Source organism: Erithacus rubecula (genome assembly GCF_903797595.1).
Source record: "Erithacus rubecula genome assembly, chromosome: 2".
Lineage (NCBI taxonomy): Eukaryota > Metazoa > Chordata > Aves > Passeriformes > Muscicapidae > Erithacus > Erithacus rubecula.
In genome coordinates, this window is record NC_136685.1 from 101931242 (window position 1) to 101946955 (window position 15714).

At 41.1% G+C, this 15714-nt stretch overlaps 1 protein-coding gene across 6 annotated transcripts in view; it reads right to left on the minus strand.

The window, feature by feature from the left end:
- Window positions 1–15714, minus strand: part of TTBK1 (tau tubulin kinase 1) — a 107004-nt gene that overhangs the window by 35988 nt on the left and 55302 nt on the right. For 4 of the 6 annotated variants that reach the window (XM_079328319.1, XM_079328320.1, XM_079328321.1 and 1 more), the window contains 7 exons: window positions 13782–13847; window positions 12239–12331; window positions 11434–11559; window positions 5778–5932; window positions 5019–5238; window positions 1495–1670; window positions 277–835 (listed from right to left, as the gene is read on the minus strand). In XM_079328319.1, the coding sequence (XP_079184445.1) occupies window positions 277–835; window positions 1495–1670; window positions 5019–5238; window positions 5778–5932; window positions 11434–11559; window positions 12239–12331; window positions 13782–13847 (1395 nt within the window). Of the gene's footprint in view, window positions 1–276; window positions 836–1494; window positions 1671–5018; window positions 5239–5777; window positions 5933–11433; window positions 11560–12238; window positions 12332–13781; window positions 13848–14240; window positions 14400–15714 lie in introns of those variants that run through there. The other 2 variants (XM_079328323.1, XM_079328322.1) reach the window with 2 other exon arrangements.

Here is a 15714-nt window from a genome sequence, read left to right on the forward strand (position 1 = left end):
CGGGAGAGCATTAAAGGAGTGACTAGAGATACCCAGAATCACAACTGTGCTCTCCTCTTAATTCTGAACCAAAATGGCTGAATGATCTACATAACAGTGTGTCCTTAGAAGGACATCACTGGCTTTTGGGAGCACTCCTAAGGTGCTCACAACAATTGCCAGCACTGTCAGAAGACTTTTACAAGAGCATCCATGTTTAGAATCAAGACTTCTCCAGCACAGTTGAGGTTTCCTAAGATGATGCTATGCTAGGCAACAAGGTACCAGGGACCTTACCTGTCTCTGAGGACCAGTAGGCTCAGATTCTCGTCTCCTTTGTCGGAGAGCTGGTGCTGAATGTAAGGGGGAGTGGGCTGGACTTCCTATCTGCTGTTCATGTCTACTGTCAGATACTGTTTGAGAAGGTCCTTCATGTCTATGGGAACTGTCCTCCTCAGTCACAGGCAGCATACCCCGGCTTCGCCCATCATGAGTCTTCGGCCTCACTGCAGCATCTGCACCCAGGCGCCTTCTCTCTTCCCCATCTTCAATAGGCCTTAGCTCCTCAGGCTCCTCATCCGTGGTTCCAGAGGTGCTTGGCTCAGCACCAGGGTGGAAGTCCTTCAGCTCTGTCTCCTTATCAATGATAACCCACTCCTTGCTGTCAAAGTCCTCCTCCTCTGCGAGCGGCACGGAGCGGAAGGCGTTGCTGAGGGCTTCATGCTCCACGGAGGCGGACACGTCCATCCTGCCGCTCGCCTGCCGGTCAGCCTGGCCTGTATCGATGGACAGCATCTGGGCTGGCTGTGAGGAGCACACGAGCCGGGATGGAGAGCCAGGGATATCCATTCGAGACCTAGAGACACAACAATAAGCTCCTTAACACACCAGGTTTGTGGTTAACAACAGGGATTTCAGGAAAAAGCCTGTATAGGCCTTCTTACTCATTTCTTGGTACACTTCAGAATGACAGGCTTAAACAAAAATATTTCTTTAGAACCTACAAGGCATAAAGAAGTGCTTAAGTATGGCAGCCAATTCAGCATCCCTTTTTCTCTATAGGCAGGATGATAACCATTTTCCCCCCAACACCACCTTTCCCCTTTGTTAAATTCTACTGGCTTGTGAAAAAAAAACCTCCTCAAACCATGTTCTGATCAATGTTTCTCACTTGGCTTGTATCTGTTGCTTGTTTTGCTTCTCTGCCTATCTCAGGGGCCAGCAGCTTGCTGCACAAAGGCAGAGCATCTGCTACCCAGACTTTAGGACAACTCCAGTGTATTTTCAACAAAGATCATCCAAAAGCCTTGCAGGTTCTTCTGCGGAAAGCCTTCCATGTGTGAGACATCAAAATTTTTGACAAAGAAAGGGGAAGTAGAGAAGGAGGTGAACCAAAAGTCAATGCAGATAAAGCTGTGAGCATTGGCTGCTGATCTAATGATTAGGTTGGTCTTAACAGCCCACAGTCTCAAGACTCTGCTAAAAGTAGTAGAAGGCTACAGAGGGTGAACAAACCTTCTTTCATGTGGATCTGCTTTTCCATCAGCTGTGGAGAGCCGCTCTGACTCGGGGCTGTTGACACGGCGGTAGCGGAGGGAGCGCACTTGTGTGGTCGGGGACTCCGGAGGCACTCGGACAGGGGAACTGGGGCACACCCCGTTTCTCTGCTCCTCTTCCACCATGCACTGAGTCTGGAGGGGGTAAACACAAAGAACTTCAAGGTCTGGCCAGCGAAATTGATTTCCATCCTTCACTGTTGCTCTGGACTTTCTCCTGGATACACTTTCAGCTGCGTTTTCATGATCCACACAGGCAATGTCTGAAGGGATGCAGGGTCCCTCTGCCCTGGAAATCAGTTGGTATTAAAATAAGATATGGATTTTAAATCAGTTCAAATATTTAAACATCTTTACGAGGTGGCCTATGCATTTCAATTACCCTGAGTGCTGATCCAAAGGAGTTCTCATGGATTAACCTACTGCATATACAAACCCTAACTGCTTATCCAAGATGTCTAAGAGCCTTGTTTATCAAAATTCAATTAAGCAGGGGCCATGCATTACATTGCACTGTGCAAACTTTCACATCTGGTCTGACAAAGGTATCTCCTAATTAGCAGGGTGGTTTGGATTTTTTGTTTGTGCTTTTGCTTGTTTGTTTTAATCTTGATCCTTTAAACCAAGTCTTCCATGACATTCACTCAACCACAACATCTGTAAGAGCTTTCCACAAGAGCTAAGGTCATGCAGGGAGCTAAGCATGCCCATAGACATTCTATCATTCCATATTTCCTTGTTCATATTGCCTTATTAAATTTGATTTTTTTTTTTAATTTAGCAGCAGACAAAGAAGCAAAAGTAGGTGACCAATATAGCGGCCCTCTGCCTTCCACAGTGTGATTTTCCTTGGAAGAGAGGGGCAAAAGCACAGAGGCAGAATGGTCCAAGGGCCACAGCAGCACAGGACTTTGCATTCAACACAGCTGTGTTGCCAGCCATGCAGTATCAGCTGCTACACATTGCCTCTGTAGGGGGATCTGTATGGAGAATGCTTACCTTTCCCTGCCCTACATTGCCTTGTCCTCTATTAATGCCAGAGGATCTGAACACAAGCAGCATCTCAGTAAAATGCTGCTGATCCAAACAGTTGCCCCTGTGCAGACAATGTATATGTGGCAAGCCAGTCAGTGCCCATAAATTAGCAGACCTAAACCACCCAAGCTGGAGTTGGAATGCATAACTAAAGAGCCTTTGCATCTAGGGAGAGTAGAGGAGAACCTTCAAGCATTACAGGAAAAGCAAAATAGATGATAATGATTTAATCTGTAATCCAGTCATGGCCAGGAGGTTAGCAACAAGTGAAGGTCAAATGTATTTGTGAAGGGAGCAAAGTGCTGATATAATTGCTGGGTAGCATCAACTTGGCAAGATTCAAGAGCAGAGAACTGGGGGATGGTGTGGGAGAACACTGACAGTAAACCCTGTGTTTAACAGGGGAAATAGGAGAAGTGGGACAGAAGGAGATCTGAATTGTCTACATAGAGAAGTAAGGATCATCTTAGACAGTTATTAGGGAGAAAACACATGGCAAGCTCCACTCAGCCCCTAAATATAAAGAGTAAGACAGGGAGAGCCAGTTAATTCTAGTGCTACAAGACTGGAAGATTAAGGATGTGATGCTGTGAATAGCAGATGTTTAAACACACCAGTGCCCTTGTGGTTCTGATGCCTCAGATTACAAACAGTGGTAAAACTGTGCCCTTAGGTATCAAATCAGAAGTATCCTTCTTTTCTCCACACTGTGACTATTATTTAAATAAAAACTGATCCTCTCTCAGAGAACAGTCAGACTAAATATAGTAAGTCTGGCAAAGCAAAAGGACAGGCAAGAATCAAACTAAAGATAACAACCCTCACACACAGAGAAAGGACTTCAGCTTTGGAGAGCTTGCTGCCCTGGGCTTTGCTGCACAGACTCCTGTGTAGCTACAGAACCTAAGCTCCTTTGGCAGCAACCTGACACCAAATAGCACAGTGCCTGGCATGAGAGTCATCTGGCTGTGCTGTGGAGCTTCTAGAAGCCTCTCCCGCCTTTAGCAGCTTTTCTGACACGACTTATGAATGAGGTACCTAAGACATGACACACAACTAGCACACAGAAATGACCTCCCCTGTGCAAAGTCTGACTGAAGAGCATTAAGGCACCTGCTGGTAGAAATGCAAAGAAAAACACACAGAAGATGCTAGGATTTTTCTGTAATACTCTGATTGCTTTTAAAAAAAATATATGTTGTATGAATGGAACTGTCTCTTTCTATCAGGCTTTTCTTATTCCACATACCCTCAAATGAAAACTGGGAATGCACAATTGCTGAGAGATAAAGAAGTAATTTGAACTTGGTTCCTAATTTCTCTGTGTTGGGGCATGTCCCTGCTGATGTTCTATACAGGTAACACATTGGTCTGAATTATTTGCATTGGAGAATTTTAAGTAAATTAAATAAGATTATTTCTTGTCCATGCACAATGTTTTCTAATAAGACTAAGATAGTGGACATACCTATATTGCTGAAATAAGGACTAACTTTGTACCAATAGAGACTGAAGTGAATTCTGATCAGCCCCAGAAGACTAACAGACTTAACAAATGTCCATTAAAGACAGGTTTGTGATGTGAATCTGTTATACCCTGGCAACATTTTAAGTCTGAAGAACATTTCTCTGCTAACAGATTCTTTATGTATCTGATGACCTGCCACTAATACTAATTTACTTGCAATATGTGAATTAACCTGATTAATAAACTAACTGACAGATTCTTATACTTGACATTTATCATGGAATCAACCTTCACTGGGGATGCCTCCAAGAAATTAGGTAACATTTACAAGAAAGGACTGAGAAACACCTTTGAGATTATGAGGAAAATCAACTGAAGTATACATTTCATGTAAGCTAAAAAAAGCTTAATATGATCTTGAAATGCAGAAATATGAGAATATTAAGTGAAGTCTCTCACTCTTCTCAGAGGTAAAAACATTGATAGATGCTCCTTATAGATTTTACTACCCTTAAAAAGGAAAGTTAAAAAAAGGAAGAGAAAAATGAGTAATGATTCAAGAAAGATACAGTTTATGGAGGCATCTCTGATTACATTTATTTACCCAAGAGGTTGGGACACAAAATTTTGGTTTATAACTTCCAAGTCTCGAACGTTTCTAATATTGTATCAGCCATACAAGGACTAGATTTTCCTTGCTTGAAGTATCAAAGTCCTGGATAATGATATGATGGTAAGAAAGATCCACTTTAGCATTACTGGCCCCCAAAATGTCACTTGCATAAAGATCTAAATTAACCCCAATGGCTTTTACTCTGTGAAAAAAATTTGTAATTTCCTCTTGCCACAGGAAAATTCCTCAATGCCTTTTGGGCTTACTATATAGGATGCTACATCAGTGGATCTGAGTGGCTTCTAGCAGTTTATGAAACCATTGCCCTGCATCCAACAGTCACAGGAGACAAGGAAATGTTCTTTACTTTGCTGATGCTGATCCTGAGTTTGTTGCGATTCACATCTGTCTCTTCCCAAACTTCACCCTCATTGAAAGCTGTGTTTGGAGCCTGAACAAGACCTTCCACTGGCCGACCTGACAGGATGGGAGGAGCATTCTCTTGATCACTCAAATGTTCACCCTGTAGGACATCCTCAGTGTTCTCACGGAGCAGGTCCCCGGGGACCGGAGTGACATTAACCACCCTATAAAACAGACAAGAAGAAAGGTAAAACTATCAGTATATAAGGAAGAAAGCCTATCATACTGCCCCACAGGAATTCCTTAGCAGATTTTAGGGTATTACTAAGTGGAAAACAGGCAGTCCCTAGTCTACTAAGCCTTACAGTTCTTATCTTCCATAACATTCCCAGGGATTATTGTTATCCTTTAATGTCAACCCCCCAAAAGCACTGAGAGACCATTGAACCAGGTCATATCAAGCCTTTTCTATTTGGACTCATCTGTACCTCTGAGCATCAGTCTGTGTACCTTTGCAGCAGCACACAAAACACACTGTAAACAGGCTGAGAAGCTGCACTGGAGGTGTGAGCAGTGCATGCACTCAGCCGTACCCAGCTCACTATCCACCACCACAGACATAAATTAATATTAAGAAAGTCAGATCTAGTGGTGCCTGCCATGCTGCTCCAACTTCCCAGAATCATAATGGTCTTGAAATCTCAAAAAAAAAAAAAAAATAAAAGAAAAGAGCTTGTCTGACTGGTACAACTACAACACTCACCCAAACATGGCTGCTGTTTGCCTGGTGTTCTGCTGTGGTGGAGTTGAGGTACTAGTGGACAACAAGATATCTGTACCAGCCTTTTCCCAGTCAAAGGCTTCATTTTCAGTGATGCCCCTTTCTTTCATGCTGTTCTCGAAAACTGACATGATTAGCTGGAATAGATTTACAAAAATAATTTCTGGTAAATAGGTGAGAGTGGCTCTCAGCAAAAATCTGAACTATGTGCACAAGGACCAAGTGCATTTTATAATCTCCAGTTTGCCTATAAAAGAAACGAAAGCAAAACTTATAAAATTGCAACAGCTGTTTCTCAGGTTGATTTTGGCTTCATAAGTGAAATTTCTTCAAACTACAAAAGAAATGCATGCAACATTTTGACACTAATTCAATGAAATCTTACAGTTAGCTTGTTACTCCAACTCTAAATCCGTAACTTCAATTCACTTCCCTCTAGACTGGACAGTAAATTATGCAGAACAGTACATTTGATATGTAGAGTTCAAGGGCTGCCAGAAGACGTAAACAGAACAGGAAAATGCAGTCCTAAGATGCAGACTCATTGCAGTGTCTGGCTGAAATATGGCTTAGTCAGGAGCTCGAAGTTGTGCTTAATGTACACAATGTGGCCTGACACACTTGGCTGCCTAAAAAAAGAAAAACAACTCTAAAAAGGATGATACAATTTTCTCTATAAGATGGCAGGTACAAATGCTCATGCTGATGTGCTTTATGCTTGCTGCTTTTCTAAGAAAAAGAAAAGTTATCCTCTAGGTTAGAGTTATCCTCTAGGACAGAAGGAAACTACTGTCAGTAGTTCTCCATGTACTAATGCATTAGCAGAGAAATATAATGTTCTGCTGTCAAAAGGAAACTAGATGCTGTAGGCCAACAGAGCTGTGAGGTCCTATATTTTTAATAAAATTATTTAGCTGAATAATGCAGAACTGAAAGGATTCAGTCTGCCAGTTCTCCTCTATAGGGAGAGACAATGTGATGGCAAATACATTAGCTTTTGGTATGAATCAACACTAAGTCATGAATAAAATTTAGCATGAGCAAACATCCTATTTGCAATTATATTCCAGTTCTGTTTATCAGTATGATCAGAAGGACAGGAAAGCCTGCCATTTCCTATTACTTTCCACCAAACTGCAGTAAAATGTCTATTTGCAGCTTTCAGATGAGCCATCTTTTTCCTCCTTTTTGTGACCCAGAACCCTAGAATAAGTGTACACTCCTGTGGTAATGCTACATTCGATTAACAGAATTTCCAGAGCTGGCTGTCTGTCAGACCAAGGCACAGGAAATTCTTAGGATTGTATTTGTTTTCTGACTGCTGCTTCAGAAATGATTACTGTCAAGTATCTTTTAGAAATTAATATCCTCACAAACTCAAAGACACCTTGCAAGAACTCTACACATTTCTCGACAGATGCCCTTATAAAAGCCTTGCTAGCTTCTGTTCTTTAGATCATCCTCACCCATCTGTCCACTAGTCCCAGCCTTATCACAGTTTTTGATTCTTTGTGATGGGCATATCAGTATCAGGAAGTGGTATCTTCTGAAGCTATTTAAAAACTGGTACTGCTTCTGCCACCTTCCATTCCTTTAACACTGAAGCAGTCTGAAGTAAGAAACCACACGATAAAATTAGAGGTTCAGCTGCCTTATTCTTAGCATTCCTTCAAGGACCCATTCAGTTGAAACAACTTTTGTTACATTCTGCTAAAACTTATTCTGTAACTCTTGCACTTGACTTTGCAGGCCATTAGGGATTTTACAGCCCTTTACTGTACTCTCTGTAAGGAGTACAGTACATGGCTGAAGGATACTAGTGTCCTCACCTGCCATTATTCTCAAACTATTTCAGGGACTTACTAAGTCTTCTCAGCTTTCTCTGAAACTTTTATACTTCTGATGAAAGGTCAGAGCTTTACAAGGAAAGAAACTGCACAGAACAGTCCCAGTAACAACCACTGCTCCTGGAAAGCCATGCAGTAAGTTACTGGATCCTGTCTAGGGATCCACTGCCTGCAGACAGAATATTACGAATAAGAAGATTTTCCACAGTCACTGCAAGCCTTCCATGTTGAGTTTCCTTCTGCTGGGCAAGACAATGTGCAATTACAACTCTGAGTATCAAAACCACAAGTAGGATAAAGAAGAGGTCCAGTATGTTTCTCTATTAAAGATGTTACTGTCCATGAGGACATAAAGCTTAATTGCACGTTATGTAGCAGCATGCCACATTTTGGGCTGATGGTCCAGAGAATGAGAGAGAAGCACCCAACAAAGCACAAATTACCCACTAAACTGTCATGATGCATCTTGTCAAATGCCATCTCCTGGCCAAGGTTCAGGAAAGAAACCACAATCAGTCCTGAAATATCACATATAACAGGTGCCAAAACAGTTATGAATTGTCCAGGCGCACAAGCCTTGAATTCTTTGGGGCTTATCTAGGAAGATGGACTCTTTCAGCAGAAACCTTGGGCACAGCAAATTGCTCTTGCTCAAGTTTCTAACCTGCACTGTAATCTACAACACAGTATCTAAGAACAAAAATCAGGTACACCTCTTCAGTGGCCTTTTGATAAGAGAATGCTCCTGATTTGTATTTGGAAGCTCTACAAGAATTTCTAGGGGGAAAACAGTAGGACTATGATGGAAGATATTTAGCAAACTGCTGTCCAGTTTTCAACCTGGATAGAGCTCATTTTTTTCCCAACAGCTGGTGCAGTGCTGTATTTTGCATTTAGGATGAGAACAGTGTCGATAATACGCTGATGTTCTGTTGTTGCTCAGTTGTGTCTACCCTCATTCAAGGACTTTTCAGTGCCCCATGCTCTGCTAGTGAGGAGCTGCACCAGAAACTGAGAGGGAGCACAGCTGGGACAGCTGACCCAAACTGGCCAAAGGGATATTCCATACCATGGAGTGTCATGCCTAGTATATAAACTGGCGAAGTTGGGTGGAAGGGTCCAATTGCTGCCTGTGGACTGGCTGGGCATCGGGCAAATGTATTTTGCATCACTTGCTTTTCTTGGGTTTTTATATTTTTTCCCTTAATTACAATTATGATTATTATATTCTACTTGTTTCAATTATTGCATGGTCCTTGTCTGAACCTGTGTGGTTTTATCTTCTTTTTTTTTTTTTTTTTTTTTTCTGATTCTCCTCCCCATCCCACTGTGCAGGGGGTAAAGTGAGTGAGCAGCTGCCTGGTAAACAGCTGCCAGCTGGAGCTAGACCACCCTTTGATCAGCATAAGAGAACTCAAACCAGCACTGGTTATTCACAGGCAGTCTTTCCCAATTGCTCTGACAAAATCTGGTACTAAGTGAATCTAAAGAAAGATGTCCATAGAGGAAACTTACCTTCCCACACATGCTCAGGATGTGTACAAGACAGCCATTCTCTCATACAACAGCTGATGTGATCATTTTTCCTTGAGTGAAATGCAATTCACAATGCCCTAGCTGAGGGAATAGGATGGATTCCCAGGCAAAGGCACTTAAATTTCTACAATCTTCCATGAGCAAAGGTCACTATTACTTTTTTGATACTCATTGCAAAAACATCTTTGGGGAGAGAAGCCAGCCACCTCCCCAACCATTCCTGAAACTGCTCCTCTACCAGCTGAACTGCATGCAAGTGTAGTACAAAGTGTTTTCTAGCACATCCTATTTGATCCAAACCATGAACCAGCACTGACAGTGGTGCACTAAAGGGACAGACCTGACATCTGAGGCCACGAGCCCAAAAACAGAGTGTAAGATCCATCACCTGACAGCTCAAGTCTGTTTTATTCTACCATCATTTTCCTCTCCTTTGCTTAGTTAAACTTGTATCACCTATCCAAATGAGAGTAGAGATCTCTGGTCACCCTTAGTCTCTAGTTACAGTCTGGTATGTCTCTCTAGGAGATGTCATTTCAGGGGCCCAGAACTGTGATAAAATTGCCACTCAGCATGACATGTGCTTAAGAGAATCTAAAACTTCAAATTCAATTCAGGTTTTTAAATAAACCATGACTTCATATATTAGTAAATGCACTTTCCCAATTTCCTTTATTTCTCTGTGGGTCTGATACCGGTGACAAATTCAAATGGACTGTGGTATAGTTTTTAATATTTCAGAGTAATACATCCAGATAAATCAACATAAAGACATTCTCTCAAGGTGAGATGCATGGAGAATTGCTGTCTGGAATAGGTCTCTAAATCAAGCTAGAAGAGTGAGTGTTGGGTGGCAAGCTGCAGATGCCAGACTTATGTGGGGAGCTCCCTTTTGGAGGCTTCTTACCCAAGTTCACCTGCAAGAAACTGAAGGCAAAAAAGGCAATTCACAGCTTCAGTCAAATGTCCTATAGTGAAAGAGCTGTTTGTGAATTGTACTGCCTGAATTCTATCTGGAAACATATCCTTCCATTTCAGTCTCAAGGATGGCTTTTTGGTACGATTAGGACACAATTATTTTAAACTGGAATAGAATACAGGAACATGTAGGTTCAAAAGCAGCTTCAGAAGTCTCTAATCCAACCATTTGCTCAAAGCAGAGCTAATTAAAAGGCAGGTCATATTTGTCATACAGTTAATCTTTGGAAATCCCCAAGGATGGAAATTCCACAGCTTTTCTAAGTACCTGTTTTATATATAAGAACCCAAACTGTGAATTTTCCATCCCCGCTAGATTTAGTCACCATTTCCCTTGCTGCCTCTATTCTCCCCACAAAAACCCTTGAGGCAGTGAAAGACAGCAATAAGATCCAACTTTGACTTCTCTACTCCAGGACAAACAAATCCAGCTCCCTCTGCATCTCATGAGCCCCCATCCATCCCTCTGTAGGTCTCCCTCTTAGTGGCAAATGTTATTTTTCCACTGCACTATCCAGAAAGCATCTGCCTTTTATTTTCTTTTTAATTTTTAAAAAAATTGCGGTTGCTATGTTACAACATGTACATGGGTAAACCACAAAGGCACTGTTGGGCAGAGTTTGTTGGAACACCCTCCTACCACTTTCCCACTCATTTGATGCACTATCAACGAGACCAGGCACTCAGATAAAACTGCACATATATGCTTATAAAATGTTTCCATCACTCTAATGCACAGGGAAAACCGCTGTGATAAAAAAAACCAATACAGAATCAAGTTGTTTCAGTTCTGCTGTGTTAGTCTGAGTTACTCACATATAGGCTGACAGCAAACACTGAATGCGAAGAAAAAACCCTATGTTAGATGAGTATTAAAGAAAGAGATAAAAATAGCCCAGGCCTATATGAGTCTGCAAGAAATCAAGGGGGTGTCAAACGGGGGAAATCAATCAGTAGAGGCTCTTAGACCTTGGCATGCTATGTCAAAATTCTGTCACGTTTGGAGTAGCTCAAAATTTTTGTGTCTTAATGAAAGCCAAAAGTACTGTATTGTTTGGGAGGAACTCTCTGGTGTGGAGTCCAGGATTATTTTGAACAGAGTGATGGAAGGAGATGAAAAACCTTTTGAGGTTTTGAAGAATTGTACAGCCTCTTTCTCCCAGTTCTAGGAAAGGTATTCCTCAGCCAGATATAAACACATTCATGGAAATATTAAAAAATCTGAATGCCAATCTAGAGTGCCATGCATCACACTGGTAACAAAGATAGGCTCCCACCTGATAGTCTGGCTTGGTGAAGTAGTCTAGGCTTGCAATGTGATCCAGGAAAAGGTGGAACTCTGAAGGCATGTGCTTTAGCAGCATTCGGTGTTCATACTTTTCTTTTATCATGCCAACCTGCTCCTGGGAAAAAAACAACGAAAAAAATTTCAGAGCCAAGAATCTCTTCCATTGTTTCGCATTTGCAAAGACTTATCATTCCTGGAACACAGACTCTTCCTAGACCAAGCACAGTGTCTACACACTTCTCCTGTTTGCTGTCCAAGGCACAAGGAGGTTGAGCACTGCAGGCAGAGGTCAGAGGGGAATCTTGAGTCAGAAGCTTGCTGTACAGGTGAACTACTTCTTTCCAGGGATTTTTTCCTTTAGCACAAAGTATTTCCAAGACAACACAAACACTTAGCTTTATTCTGTTTAACCTTCTAATTTAAAATCCCATTTGTCTTGTTTGGCACAGCAAGGTGTTACCCTGTCTTTCTAAAGGCTCTTTTTATTTGTCAAAAGGACAGCTCAATCTTTTCACTTGTACTGTTTACTTTGCAAGAAAAAAGTAAGAACAATTTGATCAAATATGACTAACAACGTGCATTAAAAAATGTCTAATTACTCCAAATAAGAGAAGCCCACCCTGTGTATCAGAACACACAAAAGCAGGTTAGCATCCTGGAGCAAGATCTGATGAAAGGGAGATTTTGACTTGACTTCAGAATAAAAGCTGCACTGAACTGCAGGAGGAATAATAAAGAGTGATAATAATTAAAATGCAGCACCCTCTCTTAAGCACAGACACCAGTCTTCCTACCTTATCTTTGATCTTTCTCCATGGAAGCTGACCAACAGCAAACTCCACCAACATGTAAAAGAGGGACCACAGATCATCATGTCTACCCATCTCCTGGAGAAAAGAGAGAGATCAAGACTGAGGGGCAAAGTTCCACACTGCTGAGGGGTCCAGGTGTACTCTCCAGATGAGCTACCTCATTTTAAAGGGCAGGAAGAGAAGCCATACTACCCAGGCACTGATTAAAGCCAAATTACAGGCCACAGATACATATTTACTAATGGGGCATGGAATAACCTAAATTAAGAAAACCCCAAGCTGTATATAGAACACATTTTGTATTATTATTTTTAATTCTAAATATAATTCAAATTTGCTCAAGGGTGCTTGCAAAAGACTCACCATCATATACCACAACAATTATACAGATTTATAACATTTCCACATGCAACTCTCCTCCTGCATTAGTGAATGGGAAATGGAAAGATGGGGATAAAGGCTGAAATTGTCGAAGCACATGGATTCATTTTTGCTGCTCAACTTCCAATGTCTAGGATATGATTTCTCAAAATAGCCTGCATTATAGGGCAATTTTTGTGTCTAAATATACATTCAACTGATGCCAGCTACAGCTGGGCCCTCTCAAAAATTATACCTCATGTTTCTGTGTCTCTTAAGGAACAGAAAGAATTCATGATGGCATGCAGCTGCCCTCCCCATATCACACTTTCCACCTTTTGTAGACAGTAACTTCCTCCTCTAAAAAAACTGACACTTATTCATATATCACAGGTAATCCTACAATCTCATTCTAAGTAAGGTCAGAAATCGGGAGGTAATGCAGGAGGGCTGATAGTTTCCATTTGAAGGCATTTAGCAGCAGAACACAGAAGAAGCTGAGCTGGAAGTGACCCAGAATGATAGAGTCCAACTCCTTGCCCTGAGCAGGACACCCCAAGAATCACATCCTGTACCTGAAGAGTACTGTCCAAACTTACTGTTTACTGTCTGCAAAGGACCACTACTGAAATAAGTGAGAGAAGTGTTTTGAGAAGAATGTTAGATCAGCCTTCTAGAAGCATTTATAATGAAACAGGCCAGACACTTTGCAAATTATGGTTATTTTCAGGAAAGAAACCCCTAGCTTTCACCAGGTGGCTCTTCTCCTTATGGCATGATGTTAATATTAAAAATTACAGATGAAGAATGGATTTGGGGACCTGGCACTTGGTAATTCCTGGCCAAGTTCTGCTAGAAACTAGCAGCAAGCAGTCTGGCTTAACCAGATTTCCCCTTCAGTATGGTTTATTTTTGCCCTTAAAAAGTCTCTGGCAATACAATAATTACAATTTTAAAGTCTGCCAACTAGAGAGGACCCAATAACTGAAGCATAATTTTGATTTTGCAGTCAACAGCCTTAACTACCTAATGGAAATCTTCTGATATACTAACTTCTGTAGATAATAAACCAGAACTCACACCTCTTGCTCCTTTGCTCCCGCAAAGAGGCTTCTGAGAGGGAAATGATCTTCTTGGTAACTCCTTATAACTCCAAAATACTCACCCTGTTTTTGTGTGCATTCACGGAGGCATAGCGGACAGTTCCTCGGAAACCCGCAACGTTACGAGGCTGGAGGGAGACAGGAGAAATATCTCAGAGCAGATGACTGAATCCCCTGTGCAGCCAGCTCCTGAGAACTTCTTGTCTAAACTACTACTTTGTATGCTCCCAAGGAGTATAAGGCTCTTTCTGCCTTCTTGTGCTCTACATCTACACAGAGAGTGTTCTCTGATTCTGTGTTTCTAGGAAAGCTCCCTCTACAGAGGAGGCAAGGTGGTTACAAGGCTGTGTTAGAACAGTAATAGTCCAGGCATGGAGATAAGAACATTAACAGGATCAGATTTTCCTTTTTGAACTCCAGGTCAAGGGAAAAGCTAGTAAAGAAGCACAAAACTGAGTCATGAGTAACAATAGCTAAGCAAAGCCTGAAGGCAGCCTGGTCAGGATGGAAATAGGGATCACCTACTCTGACAGATGATCACAAATGTTTGCTGACACTGCTGGTCAGCATCTTCTGTAAGACTTCAACAAATTATGAACCTCCAACTTTTAGAGTTCTTACTTTTTTCCAGATTCTTTCCTGTACATCCTATCTTTATTTTCTCTTTCCCTGATTCTCTTTTTCATTTAGTGGGTGTGGAAAGGCAGTCCTCCTGTAACTTATTTGTCCCATCTCAAGGCTTTCTCTGCTTTGCGGGCTAAGAACTGTTCCAACTCTTTCTGCTGCTGCCTCCACAAGAACATTAGATCATGTGAGTTCATTTAATGTAGTATCATTCTGAAAAATCTTGCATTTAAACAATGACATCCACCAAATTCTCTTAGTTGAACTAGAAGCACCAGAGTTAACAAGACTTAACAGCAGTGCTTTCAAAATTCTGTGCTAAACCAGGTTCAGGACCAGAACTCTGCCACCATAAGCCTAAGTTTGTGCAAAGAATTAAAAATATTAAAAGTGAAGATTCTACTCCAGCAGAAAATCGAGCATATTAATAACAAGTTAATTGAGTAACTTGTCCCACAGAGATCAGTGGACTCAGCATTGTTCTTTCAGCTGTGACTGTACTTTCAGAACTGAGCCTAAAACTATACTTTTACTCTAGGGCACCCTTCTGTCACTTTAAATATGCATATATTTAATTTAATATTGCATATATATTTAATTAAATATTGTATATATTAAAATGCATATTTACATACACAATTCAATTGCTTCCTTTTGGGTACGGGGAAGTTGCTCTGAATTTTGATATTCTCAGAAAGAATTAAATTTCAAATGTTTTTTTAATAAGTTCACTAACATCGTGTAACATATTCACACCTGTATGGTGTACAATGCAGGTCTTAAGTTATAATTACTCTGAGGAAAAAAAAACAAACTGCAAGTCTATCTTAAACTCTTTTATGCTAATCAAATACTCCCCAAAGAAAATCCATATGCATATCCCATGTACTTAATTCAGCATTTAATCTTGCAGTACACCAGCTTGAGCTATAAGATACTTATTTAGCAGCAGGTAATAGCAGAGATACTATATTTGTGATCATGTACCTCATTGCTCTCAGAACTATGCAAGATTCCCACTACTCAGAACTATTCAGGATTCCCACTGACAAATGACTGCAAAATATTTTTCACAATTCCACAGAATCCACTCATGTGAGTTCCTGAAAAGCAGAATACTGGCCACTGGAATATAGCCATCACTGTAAATTTCCTCTATACATTCAAAAGAAAGAAGACATTCCTTTTCCCCATTATGAATGGAAGATAATGTGTTTAGATACTTTTCATGAGTAATAAGGGTGTATTGTGAACAATTCTAACATGTAACCTGCAATGTTTTCAGAACAAAAATTATTCAATTTGTGCAGTTCATGCAAGTACTGAACCAAGTACCACGTGTGCTGGCTTCAGCATGTCTCTAAAAATTGT